Here is a 15,496-nt window from a genome sequence, read left to right on the forward strand (position 1 = left end):
CACTTTTTTTTTAGCATCAGCTCTGTGTCAGATGTGGAGCTGGGTGCTTCTGTATACCGGCTTACCTCACAGATACTGAAGGTTGGGCCCCAGACCACTGTAATAAGCAAATATTACAGTAAAGTGAACCACATGAACTTTTTGGTTTCCCAGTGCATATAAAAGTTATGTTTATACTGGAGTCTATTAAGTGTACAATAGCATTATGTATAAAAAACTGTATGCTGCTAAGTCGCTTCAGTCGTGTCCGACTCTGTGCGACCCCATAGACGGCAGCCCACCAGGCTTCCCCGTCCCTGGGATTCTCCAGGCAAGAACACTGGAGTGGGTTGCCATTTCCTTCTCCAATGTATGAAAGTGAAAAGTGAAAGTGAAGTCGCTCAGTCGTGTCCGACTCTGTGTGACCCCACAGACTGCAGCCCGCCAGGCTCTTCCGTCCATGGGATTTTCCAGGCAAGAGTACTGAAGTGGGGTGCCATTGCCAAAAACTGTATAGACCTTAATTAAAAATACTTTATTGCTAAAAACTGGTCACTAACCATCATCTTGGAGAAGGCAATGGCAACCCACTCCAGTGTTCTTGCCTGGAGAATCCCAGGGACGGGGAAGCCTGGTGAGCTGCCGTCTATGGGGTCGCACAGAGTTGGACACAACTGAAGCAACTTAGCAGCAGCAGCAGCAACCATCATCTGGGGCTTCCCTGGTGGCTCAGTGGTAAAGAACCTGTCTGCCAATGCAGAAGATGTGGGTTCCATCCCTGAGTTGGGAAGATCCCCTGGAGAAGGAAATAGCAACCCACTCCAGTATTCTTGCCTGGAGAATCTTGATGGACAGAGGAGCCTATCAGGCTACAGTCCACGGAGTCTCAAAGAGGCAGACATGACTAAGCGACTAAACAACAACAACAGAAGCATCCTGTGAACCTTCAGTGAGTTGTAATCTTTTTGCTGCCATGGAGGATTTAAAATATTGTGAGAATTATCAGAATGTGACACAGAGATACAAGGTGAGCAAATACTGTTGGCAAAATGGTGCCGACAGACTTGCTCAATACAGGGTTGCCACAAACCTTCAATTTGTGAGCAATGCGGTATGTGTAAAGCACCATAAAGAGAAGTGCAGTAAAACGAGTTCTGCCTGTACATCCTCTGATTGTTTAGCTGGAAACATTTCTCTCCCTGGATATTCCTGTTCAGTGTATGGTCTTTTGTCCCAGATACTGTGTCCATCCAGGGAAGCTTAGAGGACCCTCCTTCCTGCTTTCCCACCTCACCTTCCTCTAAAGTCATGGAGGAGAAAAGACCAGGCTTAAGACGTGGGGCCCCAGCAAACCGATTGTAAAAGAAGGTATTGCCTGCCAGTGTTCTTCCCTGCCTGGCCTAATTTGCAGGCAGCACTGCCGAGATAGGCTGTCATCACAGGGAGGACAGAGGCCACCCTCTGGACCTCAGGCTGGTGTGAACAGAAGAACCCAGGCCTTGTCATCAAAGAGACATGGGTTTAGGTCTCACCCCTGCCAGCATCAAGCTCTTGGGTGACCAACTGTCCTGGTTTGCCTGCAAATGAGAAGGTTCCTGACACATGAGACTAAAACCTAGGAAGTTCCAGGCCAGCTGGGACGGGCTGGTCCCCTCTTAGTCCTGTGGTCTGAACTTTTCCCTCACCCCATCCGCAGATGGCCGGTGCATCCCGTCTCTGGGTGGGAGGGGAACCAAACATCACTTGCCTGCTCCCCTGTTGTGCGAACTCGTGCACTTCCTGTTCCATGTGCTGGTTCCCTGCCAGTGGAGACAGGTCTCCCTGGCTCACGGCCGCGCTCCTGGAACCTAGCACTGGGTCACCGCTGATGTTGAGGAGTGCATGATCAGCGAAACTCTAGGAACCCCAGTTCCTTCGTCTATGGGGGTAATGACTCTGAGGGTTGTTTCTGAGAATAACGAGCTAAGCCAGCAAAAGCCCTGATGCCCAGTATGCTGTTTTTCTTCCTTGCCAGAGAATGCCCGCAGATTGGGATTCCAGAGAATGCCCGCAGATTGGGATTCCAGTTTATCCATCCTTCACTGATGTTTGTATAGTCCAGTTATGAGTGGGTACCCAGGAGATTCAGGGGGCTGGTTCTTCTTCAGTAGAAGTGGGGTGATCTTTAATATAAGATAGAAATCAAACCAAATTAGATTACTTTACCGCAGAAGCCAGTTTCAACTGATCCTTTAGAATAGTATAGTTCTATGATTATATATTACTTCAAACTTAATAGAAAAAAATTGATTAAAATGTGTGCCCTGTTCATATCTGGCCTGGCTGAATGCCACAAGACACATTAATTGAAAATGAATTTCTCCAAACCCAATCAAACATCATGAAGATGAAAAATGTACCTTTTTCCCTCCGTTCCTTCATTGATTTTTCATTTTCCCCACTCAGAGCTTCATTTAGCAATTTTTCAGTTTCATTTTGTTGTGGCCTTAACTCATCCCTGCGCTCCTCCCAAAATGAGATAATGTACCCTTTTCCGTGTCCTTTTTAAACTGTCCTTTGATGCTGCATTAGTGCAGGGCAGATCCGCGTCTTGTCATAGGTCCCTGCGTTGTATCATTTTTTAAGAAAAGAAGGTAACCTTATTTTTAAATTCTTTCTGTGGTGGTTTTTACCAAAGGGAATGCACTTAAAAAATACATAACTCTGAAATTAAACTGTTATAGCACTTATAAAATAGAATTAAGAGAAACTGTAGCAAAAAAAAAAAAAAAACCTTTTCAGAGGAAGAGTATTAGATATCAATTGTTCTCAGTTTTCATGGTGAGGTGTTTGGGCATCAGGCACGATTCCTATTTTGTTGAGAGAACTGGAGAAAACTATTTGCCAGATCACAGCATGTTGAGCTGAAAACTAGGCTGGGTTAGGACAAGAGGGAGCAAGGGGAGATGATAAAAACCCCAGGTGAGTTCTAGAAGATTCTTGCCTGTCCTGTGCCAGCTGTAACCCAGTCAGTCCACTGGGTCTCTGGGTAACTGGAGGTTCATTGTGGGTAACAATAATAGGGATCTTCAGTCTATTTTTCTGTCAAATTTTCAAATAATTGAACAGCATGCATTTCCCATGAAAAGTCAAAAAAGACTCATATTCAAGTATCGTATTGCTTCTCTTTGACCTAGAATTCAGAACTCTGGTTCTCTCATTTTGATTAGAGACTTTGATTGGCAGGTATCCATTTTTGGTATATTTTCAATGGGAAAATGACTTCTTTGTTTACCAAGGTGGTTTAAAGTAGAAAGTTTTTTTATTTATTTGTTTGTTTTATAACTTGCTTTATTTTTAACATCTTTCATGTCAAATTAGGGTTCTATACCATTCATCTTAATGGCTTTATGAGTCCATTAGAAAGAGTAACAGAAAGAGGTACTGGTGATAGAGGTTTGGAAACTTTTTATTAATGTGTTGAGTTTCATGATAAGCACACACACAAATACAAACCATCACACTGATTTTGAATAAAAGTGCTTGGTTTACTTTCCTTGGCTATTCTTAAAATTAGAATGAAAACAAAACAAATTTCAGAGGAAATAAACAATAATGTCATAAACTTAGTTTGGATTAAAAGAATCTAATTTCCTTACTCTTAGAAAATTTTAAACAATTTAATTCGCTGTGACAGTCAGTTTTAATGTACCTTCTATATCATGCTCCGTTACAGTGTATCTCCTGTTTTATGAAAGGCATTTGCAGATGTATGTATATTATCATTTTCCAGCTGGTAAGAGAAAACACCCTAAAGCATAATCTCTTAAAGAAAAAGTATCAAGTGCTATCTAGTATTTAATACTTATTTGCTGCTGTATTTCTTATATTCATTCATTTCTCTCCACATCGCCAACCTCCGTACTGAGTTATGTTTCATGAGTCTTGCACAGTCGGGTACTATTCACATTCTTTTAATTATAGGCTATATCACATTCTGACATCTAACACGAAATGACCCGTGTCTTTCGTGTCTGTCACCAATGTGAAAAATTCCAGGAAGCTGACAAGCCTTGCAACCTCCGGGGGTTGTTGTGAATCCATAAGAGGACCTTACTGAGTTTTTGTATAATTTCATTTTAGTATGGTTGACATACAAGGTCCTTTTTGAAAGAAATCGGGAGGGATCCTTTCACTATAGGAATCTGTTTCCAAAGCAGTTTATAAAAATGTGTGGATGGATAGCAGTGACTTCACCTCCTAAGAGGACTGCTCTTTCATGTAAGATAATCGATACACTAAGCCTCTGTACCGTGTGGGCTTGCTGTCTGTGCAAGGGGAAGATCTAAACACACCGTGGTGGTGGCAGTGATGGTTCCTGCCAGGGGTTTGCCTGAAGGGCTGAAATGAACAGAGACAGATGTAACGGCAGCCTGGAGGACTTGGCAAGAGCTAGCCCGGGAAGTGACTGTGGAGTACTCCTGCGGGCAGATTTCCTGGTGGAGAAGCAGATGGAGGGTGGGAGGCCCTGCCTGGTGAAGGCACCAGCTGGGGCAGAGGTCCCACTGTGTTCACAGCACACTCAGAGGATGGAGTGGCTTCTTTGTAGGGTTCATTGTGGGCCAGAGCTGGCAAGAAAGGAAACTGGGGAGATAAAGTGGGACCACAGCAGAAGCATCTCATGTCCACACTAGGGAGCTGGAACATTAGACCGCTTGGGAGGGTTGTTTTGTTTTGTTACTGTTTTCTTTTATTGAAGTGTAGTTTATTTACAATGCTGGGTTAGAGTCAGGTATACGGCAAAGTGATTTGGTTATATATAACCAATTCTTTTCTATTATAGGTTATTACAAGACGTTGAGGATAGTTCCCTGTACTATACAGTAGGTCCTTGTTGGTTATCTGTTTTATATATAGTAGTGTGTGTGTGTAAATCCCAAACTCCTAATTTGTCCCTCCTGCTTAGAAGCTTGGGAGGGTTTTTGAGTAAGAGAGCATCTCTAAGTAGAGCCTAGAAATGGACTTGGTCCAGGTGACTCCAGTGTGTGGCTACAGTTGAAAGGGATTGCTTGGCTCCAACCATCTATCCAGGTAACTCAATTGTGGCTAAAGAAGAAAAGCTGTTACCGTTTTAAAAACTAGATGACCCCCTAAACCCGCCTTATATCAAACTGGCCTGTTCCTGCATGATCAGTTAGGCTACAAGACATATATTCAGTTTGAATTACAAAAATTAAAAAAAAAAACAACTTGCTAATGAAGACAAAATTAGACATCAGTTCAGTGAGTTAGCATCAAGTAAAAGGTTCTAGATTTTACCCAGATGGGTTTCTTCCCTTTGTTCTATAAGAGGGTTTATTGTTTGATTTTTTAGATTAATTAATTGATCTCTGGCTGTGTCAGGTCTTAGTCGAGGTACTCAGGATCTTCACTGTGGTGTGGGAGCTTCTCTCTAGTTGTGGCTTGTGGGATCTCTAGTTGGGGCGCCTGGGCTGAGTAGCTGTGACCCGTGGGCTTAGTTGCTTTGTGGCATGTGGGATCTTAGTTCCCCAACTAGGGATTGAACCCATCTTCCTTGCATTGGAAGGTGGATTCTTCACTTGGATCATCAGGGAAGTCCCCCTGCTGTTTGATATTTAAATTTAACTGTTGCAACAAGATGACATTCTTGGGCAAGTAAGATAGAAGCACTTATTTTCCAGACTTCACCTAATTTCTTGTTTCTTAATGTTTTGACTTGAGCCTGGTAACTTGGGTCATTTACCACCACCTGGTGACAGCTAGATTTAAATGCAGTTTTGTGAAGTGTCCATAAACCTCTTAATGGTCAAATTTACAAACTGATATGAGTCCAGAAGTGAGAGCAAATGTGCCAAATGGATTTCACTTGCATACTGCCTGCGTGGTTCCCTGGATTTGGGGATGCCCCCAATTTTGGGGTGTGCTTTGGATCTTATATATTTAGCAAATCTGTCTTGGTTCCTCTGGTCCTCCCAGAGTCTCTTCCAAACAACTTTGTTTCTGAAGTCTACAGGGTGGATTGTTTAGAAGTAATGGATGGACAGATTCTTTGATTCATTCATTCAATGTCTGAGAATATGAAGCTGATCAAGGCCTTTACTCTCAAGAAGCTGACAGTCTAGGGAGGAAGAAACACCAGTAATAACATAGTGGTAGCTGATTTTTGACAGTTTCTGTTACTATAGGAGTAAGATATAGGAGACAATATGTCAAGGCTCTTTGAAGTTGGCAGTTAGAAATAACAGCATTTTTCACACAAATGTGTGATTTAGATATTATGGAAAAGAACCAAAGGCTTGGGAGTCATATGTTGGCTAGAATAATAGCAAACCCAGATACATGTGGGCATGCGTGCTTAGTTGCTCAGTCATGTCCAACTCTTTGCAACTATTGGACTATAGCTCGGCAGGCTCCTCTATCCATGGGACTTTTCAGGCAAGAATACTGGAGTGGGTTGCCATTTCCTTCTCTGGGGGATCTTCCTGACCCAGGGAGGGAACCTGTGTCTCCTGTGTCTCTTGCATTGTGGGCGGATTCTTTACCCGCTGAGCCATCAGGGAAGTCCCATCCAGACACATGAGAGTCTGCTTAGTTTAGAAACTGGATGACTTACTTGGGAGAAGGCATGAGGTGTGCTTCAGGAACAGACATCTGTAGGGAAATAACTTGAAATTAGAAGTTGGCACCCCTTGTAGGGCATGAGTGGCCTGCCATGCACTGCCTGCCAGCCTAAGCGTCCTTTGTCCCTAGTCTGAACACGTCAGCTCTGACCACAGAATATACTGTACAGGATGCTTCTCTGAGAAATGCTCAAGGATGAAAGCAAATGAGTGTGCACGGCTTTCATTTTTAGTGCAAGAGCACAATCGCTTCTTGAAGCATCAGTTGCTGAAAAACTTGAGCCCTGCCATCAGAAGCTTCAGATCCCTTACATTCTTCCCACACCCATTTTTTCCTCCAGAGCAAGGTGCCTCCTCACACTAACATTAGCCCAGAAGTCTCTCCTCAGCTCTCTTTCCCTAGATGATATCTCTGTTTTGCATTGATTTCTTTTTCAAACTAAAATCTAGGGAAAAGGTGAGTAGAATAATCTTGGTCTCTTCCTATGAGCTGTTCCTGAGGGCATCCGTAACCCTCACTTCTCTTGATTCACTGATTACTTCAGAGCTGGTGCACCTGGTGTGTGTGTGAAGTCACTTGTGTTATTTGATGACATATTACCCCTGACTTTGGAGTATTTTAGTTCACTTCAGTACACATTTTGCCTATCATTTAAAGACTTTAAAAGTCAGCTTTTAAGAATTTTAACAATATAAGAAGGAATGAAAAAGGGACACGATAAGGGTAATTTCTGCAAATTTTCCTACAAAAAGTGAAGGAAATGTAAATAAAACAAACTTTTGTTTTGCCCGTAATCCTACCCTAACTGCAGAATGATTTCATTTATCTAACTTCTCTTCCAGCTTCTACTTTCATCGTTGTAAACTCTTGTTTTTCTATCCCTTGAGGCTTTTTGTAAACACTTTTCCATTTTGTAATAGATTTGTTTTTAGTGTTTGTGTAATATATTCCATCAAATTGATATTCCATAATTTATTACCACTTCCTTTAGTGCTGGACATTAAGGTTATTTCCATTTTCTCTCTATTATAAATAATAGGAGTAAGAACATCTTTGTATATATAGCTCTGTTCCTACATCTGAATTATATCCTTAGGATAAATTCCCAGGAGTGGGATTAGTAGGTCAAAGGGTATGAACAGCTTTATGGCTCTTAATATTTATTGCTAAATTGCCCAAAGGGTCATTCTAATTTACAGCACCACCTGCAGCACACAAGAATAGCTGTCTCTCCCAGCCCTTCTAGCACCAATTTTCTCAGTCGGTAGTTTCAGGCAAATTTAATAGATATGAAAGGATAACTAGTGACTGTTTTTAATTGTTAATTAAAGTTTTTTTTTTTTAATCAAAATTGAACATTTTTCCTTAAGTATGTTTCTTGTGTTCTATTTTGTATAAATGGTTTGTTTTTCATGATGGAGTATTATATTTTTTGACACCAGGTGGAACTTAAAATATTTTATCACAAAAATGTCTAATTCACTCAGGACAAAGAGGGTAATAATGAATCATTGCCTAGATTCAACAAACAGCAAGATTTGGCCACATTTGCCTCATCTCCACCTTCTTTTCCTTTTATTTTTTCCTTTGTGGAATTATTTTAAAAGGCAAGTCCCAGACATTCTACGTGTTTCACTAGGCATCTCTAAAGCATGTGTACTTTTTCCTTCTGTAATCATAATTAGTTATTATTACATGTTAGTTTTCACAGCTAACAAAATCAATGATAATTCTTCGTCCCATTTGATATCGGTCTGTAATACCATTTTCCAAAATGTCTTTAAAAAGTCTTTTAATAGTACTTTGCTCCAATCAGCATACAGAGAAGTCCACTATACTTGGTTGGTAGGTTTCTAAAGTCCTTTGATCTAGAGCATGCTCCGTTTACTCCCCTCTCGCCCCCAACTCAAGTTTACCCCGACCTAGTGACTTACTGCAGGAACTAAGTCAGCTGTCCTATAAATGTTCCCACATTCTGAATTTGACTTTTTGTCTCCTTATTAGCTTGATTGGATTCTGTTTCAACTTTTTTTAGTCAGGGTAGGCAAGACTGCTTCCTGGGTGATTCATTTTGTACTGCTCCAGGGGCACATATTATCTGGTGATCCCACTTTGGGTGATGGTGAGGCTGGCTGTGGATTCAGGTGGTGACAGCCCTCAGCACAGTTATCAGGTTCCTCATCAGCTTTGCTGCTCAGCATTTCATCTGTCCATGAAAGTTGCTTGAGTCTGTTAGTAATATTTCCTAGGTATCACACAATGGTGATTTCCAAATTCTCTCCTTCCTTCTCCATTTATTACCTGGAATTCTTCTGTAAAGTAAAACTTCTTTCCTCATAAACTGGGACTTTTTCTTAGTAATCTCAACATGCAGTTTGTGCAAGTAAGGCAGGATAAATGCTTTATCCTTTTCTCTAAATCTTCATGTTTCTAAGTAAGGAGTTGGTTCCGCTGTCATTTCCAATTGTTGCTGCTTTGTTTTTTCTTTTTTAAGAATCATAAAATGCTCAGGGTTTTAAAAAAATATATATATATTCCCTGTGTTTTACTTAATTACATTCTTTTTGATGTACAAATTGTCCTGTCTTTGACCCAAGGGAGACCCTTCATGTCTTTGTTTTCAGGTAGAATAAGGTGTCTCAGGCTTATCTAGTATATTTTTAAAAAAGAAAACAAAAATTATGAGTTCATACTGATACTTTCATTTCAAATCTAACAAAACTTTTTTTTACCTCTTTGATTTCATACTCATATTTCTTTCTCTTACACTAAAGACCTTGGTTCCAAATGTTATTATACAACCTATCAAATAGTTTCAAAATATAATACTAACATTACTATCCAGATTTTCCCAGTGAGTGAGAAGTTTTGTTGCAATTCTTTTTATCTTTAGAACGCATCCACTAAAAATATCCAGTCAAATTACCTTGTTCTAACAGTGCCTGAATTACTTCTTTTAACCAATTTGATATACAGTTAAGTTCCTTTATTTCAGTTTGTTTTCAAATTTTAGGATTCACTTTTTCCCCCCTTTTTGGTTTTTATTTTTTGAATCTATAAAATGTGCTTCCAAGATTGAACCTGTGTAACAAGGTTATTATCAGAAAAGTCTTTCTTCTGTCTCTTCCTTCTAATTTCCTCCCTCTCCCTGTTGGTAAATATTAAGACTTGTTTGATCTTTGTAGTGTTTCTTTTTGCACATATTCATTCATACGTCTTCAGCAGTTTTACACCAAAATATTCATTCATATGTCTTCAGCAGTTTTACACCAAAGCCAGCATACCATACATTCTTTACGATATACTGTATCAGGGTTTTAGAGATCTTCACTTTTTCTTGAAGGTTACAAGGAAATCCATTGTTACGATGTACCATAGTTTTATCAGCCACTTATTGATGGAGTTCTGTCTTTGTGTGTGTGTGTTGCCTAAAATCCTATGTCCAAGTCATTTCATATTTTGGCTAATGTATCTATAGGATCTATTCCTCGAAATAGAATTGCTGGCTCAAAGGTTAAGTGTAATTGTACACTTGTACTTCTTTTACTTATTGCTAGAGTCCCTTCTGTAGGAATTGTATCATTTTGCACAGAGAGGGATTTTTTAAAAAGGTTCTGCAAATGCTCAAATTTCATATAAAAATTATTGGAAAATTAGTGCATTCTTCCAAATCACATGTTATTTATTGAACCCACACTCTGTTCCCACTATTGTCCAAGACATGGCCTGGTACAGCGCACTCGGCTTTTAGGAAACCTGCAATTTGTCCATGGAGACATGATTTGTGAATGAAAAACAAATGGTACTCCAAGATAGATATAGTATAAAAACAAAGGGAAAAAACCCAGCTCAAGTCCCTGTCTTTCAGAGGACTTCCCTGCTTGCCCCAGGCCTCATGAGTCCTCAATCCTCTGAATTTCATTATTACTTTCAGTGACAGTGACCTTTTTCCCAGAGCAAAACTTTTGACACTTAGTTGAACAAATATAAATATACAAACAGGACCAACAGAGCCGAATGTTGGAAATACAGGCTGTGGCATAAATTCAAGCTGAATAAATTGTTTATGTAGAGTTACGTCTGCACTTCTCAAAGCATCAGTGAAGTTTTCCTAAGGGTTCCACAGCAAAATCAGTGCAGAAATGTTAGGCTAAATAAACCTAATGAAACAGCTCCACAACCATGTTTGATGTCCCAAGCTTACCTGGGCACAGAACCTGCCTCTCCATGGAGCACCTCATGTTAATACTGTTGCACAGAACACAGAAGAACCAAAATGTAGTTTCTGTTTGAATGAAAGCCAAAGGCTTGTCTTCTAGTTGATTAACTTGTACAGTTCTGCATTTTTGATTAACAATGTCCAATTTGTTTCTTTCCAGATTGAATCACTAAAAAAGAAGGTGCAGCAGAAACAACTCTTAATATTGCAGCTTTTAGAAAAGATATCTTTCTTAGAAGGAGAGGTAAGAAGCCATGTTTCTTCATGCTGGTGTCTTCTCTACCATTAAATTTTATGTTGCTGAGCCTACCGCTGACACTTAATTAAAAATATGGCTATTTCCTGGCCTTATAAAATTGATTGAAGGTTAACTGCCAACATTGAAAATGAGGGTCTGACAGCTAGTTTTTCTTTACCAATCTGACTCTCCTCATCCCCCTTGCTACCCACCTCTGCTTTTTGGCTCCCATTTTTCTTATTCAGGAATTTTCTTAGCAAGTTGGATAGGCTGCTGATGAATACTGATAATTCCCCACATCTGTGTTGTGCTTTATAATTTGCCAAGTATTTTCACATACATCTCTCACATGATTTTCTCAACAACTTTAAGAAAGGCAAGATGAGGTTTATTCTCTCAATAATAACAACAAAAAGGCACAGGGAAGGCAGGTAGCTTTTCTCAAGGTTACACAGTTCAGTGCCAGAGCTAGGCTGAGAGACAGACCCCTCACCCAGTTCTCTTCTGTGACCTCGAGTCAACACACTTTAGAGGTGACTTGTTGTTTAATCACTGTCGTGTGCTACTCTTTGTGACTCAATGGACTGTAGCTCCTCTGTCCAGGGGATTGCCCAGGCAAGGATTTTGGAGTGGGTTGCCATTTCCTTCTCCAGGGGATCTTCTTGACCCAGGGATCGAACCCACATCTTCCGCTTGGCAGGTAGGCTCTTTACCACTGAGCCACCAGGGAAGCCCCAGAGGCGACTTAATTTCACTGAAAACTTCTATGATATTTAGTATTCATGACTTTATGGCCTTTTGAAAGGCATTTTGGGAATTTTGTGGAGGTTCCAGGGAAGGAAATTATGGAGTTGAAAGAACTTTAAGAGCTTAGGTGTTAATAGAAGTGGAAGCCTTCTGTTTTCTCTGAAGGCTTTTTATTAAGAACTTGGCATTGAGCCTCTTCATTTAAGGCTCCGTGAATCTCTCCTTGTCTGTGTCCCGTTTATAGTCCTTCCCCAGTGAGAGACAGCCCAGGAGAGAATGGTGAAGTAAGGACACAGGAAAGTAATGACAGTAATTAAGCTCCTAGTGTGTGTTGGGCGCTTTTACTTTCTGTATCTTTTGTATACCATAGAGGCTAAGAGTGGAATCAGACTTGCCTAGGATTGAACCCTACATTCTTATTAGCTGGGTGACCCTGGAAAGGTTTCTTAGAATTAGAACCTGAGGATGATAACGGCACCTACGTGTGTGTCCATGTGATGGGAGTGCATAGAAAGTAGCTGGCATGCCTAAGCAATCAATCATTTTTTCTTTATTAAGAGGGATGAGTTAGATTATATTTCCTCCATTTTATAGCTAAAGAAACTGAGGTTCAGGGATGTTAAGGAACCCATCCAAAGTGACAATTATAAGTAAGCCTGAGCACTTAACCACCATGTTTGTAGGGGTGGCAAGCAGGGTCTTTGTTTCCTCTGTTTTGGGGGGGCTGCCTATAAAAGTCATAAGCAGAAACCCCTCATGGCCCAGAGGGACCTGAGAGCAGACTCAAAGCCCATGGGCTCATTGTCCTGACAGCTGAGTAAGTGGACATTTGTCCTGTCCCCTGAGTCCAGCTCTAGCTTTATGAATGGAGACTTCTGTATCGAAGACTGTCCTCTGAGATCACAGCTCCCTGTGGAGGAATCACAGCTCCACAGTGAGAGTCAGAGAGAGAGTGACCTGGTGAAAGTCATGGGTTCCGAGAGAGGCTGGTTCCAGGAAGGAGATGCTGACAGGAGAGGCAGAGGGTTACCCAAGACCATGCCCACCCCCTCCCGTCTCCCCCGGCTGGCTGTGTTACCAAGCCGGCTCCCCTGCTGGGAAATTAGAAAATGCCCAAGGGGGACTGTGCTTTGAGAAGAGCCTTATATATATGTGTGCTTTTGATTTGGTGAACTCCTCTCTTCTCTTCATTTGGGTTGCCCAGACTCTGAGATGTGGATGTGAGTCTGCTAGTTTAGTTAGGAGGTGATCCCTGAAAGCCCCAGTGAGGAGAGGAGAAATGAGTCAGGGAAAGCATGAAGGCCTCTACCGACGACCTTACTGAGATTGCCACTGGGAACGGCTGCTGCTCACTTGCCCTAGGTTTCCGGGGGAGATGGCGCACACTAGGCTCTGAGATATTCCTACCAGAAGGTCTGAAAGCTGGGGCATTTGTCCACTAACTCCCATCAGTAGTTGGTTGAGGCCTGCTCCAGGAGGTTGTGGCAATTCTGGCCTGCCCTGGGCAGAGGAAGCCCCCCAGGTAAAAAGTCATGAAGGCATGTCAGGAATTGGTGAGTATCCAGAGCATGGGGGTGGGGTGGCCGTGTCTGCCGTGTGCATCCAAAAAGTCATTCAGAATGGCTTGAAAACTATTTCTCTTTGAGCATTTAAACACTAATTTTAGATTTGGTTGATTAAATTTCCCTAAACTATTTAAATTCCACTACAAATTTAGAATGCCGAATTCCTTTTGTTCATGCATCTTAAACAACAGATAAACCGTTATACAACATGTCAAGATTTAATAATACATTTACACTTTAACTTATTCTAAAATATTAAGTATCTTGGGTTTAATTTATATCTTCATTGTTTGTGTTCTTGGTTTTTAAGATCTTCGAAAGGTCTTAGAGTTAACCTAAATGTCATTGTGACATTTTCCAGACAGTTGCACTGATCTTTCATATCCAGAGGACAAGGAATACCTTTTCTGAGCAGCAAAGCCTACAGGATGCTGACTCTTGGAGGGACACCTTCTTGCTTTATGGTATAGGACTAGGTGGCTTCAAGGTGATTCAAACTCAGGACCCCTTATCATTGGGCTGTACTGACCTATCTTTAGTACTATTAAAAATATGTATATTCCTTATTAATACTTTACCATTCTTTGTCAGACTAGGTAAAGATTTCACCTCTTAGGAGATGAGTTTGAGCTCTTGGTTTTCCTCTTCAGGTTGTGTGAGCAGTTGATGATGTTACAAACACACTGCTGACTGTCATCTCCTTTTCAGGCAAGAATACTGGAGTGGGTTGCCATTTCCTTCTCTGGGGGATCTTCCTGACCCAGGGAGGGAACCTGTGTCTCCTGTGTCTCTTGCATTGTGGGCGGATTCTTTACCATCTGGTGATGTCCATGTGTAAAGTCGTCTCTTGTGCTGTTGGAAGAGGGTGTTTGCCATGACCGGTGTGTTCTCTTGGCAAAATTCTGTTAGACTTTGCCCTGCTTCATTTTATACTCTAAGGCCAAACTTGCCTGTTACTCCAGGTATCTCTTGACTTCCTGCTTTTGCATTCCAGTCTCCTATGATGAAAAGGATATCTTCTCTTTGGTGTAGAAGGTATTGTAGGTCTTCACAGAACCATTCAACTTCTTCATCTTTTTCTTCTATGGGGCATAGACTTGGATTACTGTGATGTTGAATGGTTTGCCTTGGAAACAAACCAAAATCATTCTATCATTTTTGAGACTGCACCCAAGTACTGAATTTTGGACTCTTTTGTTGACTATAAGGACTACTCCATTTCTTCTAAGAGATTCTTGCCCACAGTAGTAGTAGATAATAGTAGATACTAATAGATAATATGGTCATCTGAATTAAATTCACCCATTCCTGTCCATTTTATTTCACTGATTACTAAAATGTTGATGTTCACTCTTGCCATATCCTGTTTGACCACTTTCAATTTACCTTGATTCATGGACCTAACATTCCAGATTCCTATGCAACATTGTTCTTTACAGCATCGGACTTTACTTTGACCACCAGGCACATCCACAACTGAGCATTATTTCCGCTTTGGCTCAGCCTCTTTATTCCTTTTGTGGCTCTTTCTCTGCTCTTCTCCAGTAGCATACTGATCTGGGGGTGGGGGTGAGGTTCATCTTTCAGTTTCAATCTTTTTTCCTTTTTATGCTATTCATGGGGTTCTCAAGGCAAGAATGCTGAAGCGGTTTGCTATTCCCTTCTCCAGCGTATCGGTATAGCAAAGTGACTCAGTTATATTCTTTTTCATGACGGTTTATCACAGGATATTGAATATAATTTCTTGTGCTGTACAGTAGAACCCTGTTGTTTAAAGACCATTTTAGTAGTGACAAAATTGGGGAAAATATGTGTTTTTTTAAGATTCTGAGGTTGCACTGACATTTTCCAAATTTATCTAGTTGTTTTGCTTTATAATACAGGGTCCTGTTGGCCACTAAGAATTTCTCTTATTCTTACCTATTCTAACACCAGGAAGTTTTATTCCTTGACTTTCCATTCTCTGCTTTACTGTAATGATGCCAATGATGGTGTTTTAGTTATCTTCAAAAAGTTTTGGTGGACAGAGCGAGTAACCTAGTCCTGTCTGATTAATAAACTAGGTGCTGCTGCTGCTAAGTCACTTCAGTCGTGTCCCACTCTGTGCGACCCCATAGACGTCAGCCA

At 41.0% G+C, this 15,496-nt stretch overlaps 1 protein-coding gene across 2 annotated transcripts in view; it reads left to right on the forward strand.

The window, feature by feature from the left end:
- The window catches only part of MYZAP (myocardial zonula adherens protein), a 112,905-nt gene that overhangs the window by 65,034 nt on the left and 32,375 nt on the right, over window positions 1–15,496 (forward strand). For both annotated transcript variants that reach the window (XM_070377981.1, XM_005905616.3), the window contains exon 11: window positions 10,980–11,063. In XM_070377981.1, coding sequence (XP_070234082.1) covers window positions 10,980–11,063 — 84 coding nt within the window. The remainder of the gene's footprint in view (window positions 1–10,979; window positions 11,064–15,496) is intronic.

Source organism: Bos mutus, chromosome 10 (assembly GCF_027580195.1).
Source record: "Bos mutus isolate GX-2022 chromosome 10, NWIPB_WYAK_1.1, whole genome shotgun sequence".
Taxonomy (NCBI): Eukaryota; Metazoa; Chordata; class Mammalia; order Artiodactyla; family Bovidae; genus Bos; species Bos mutus.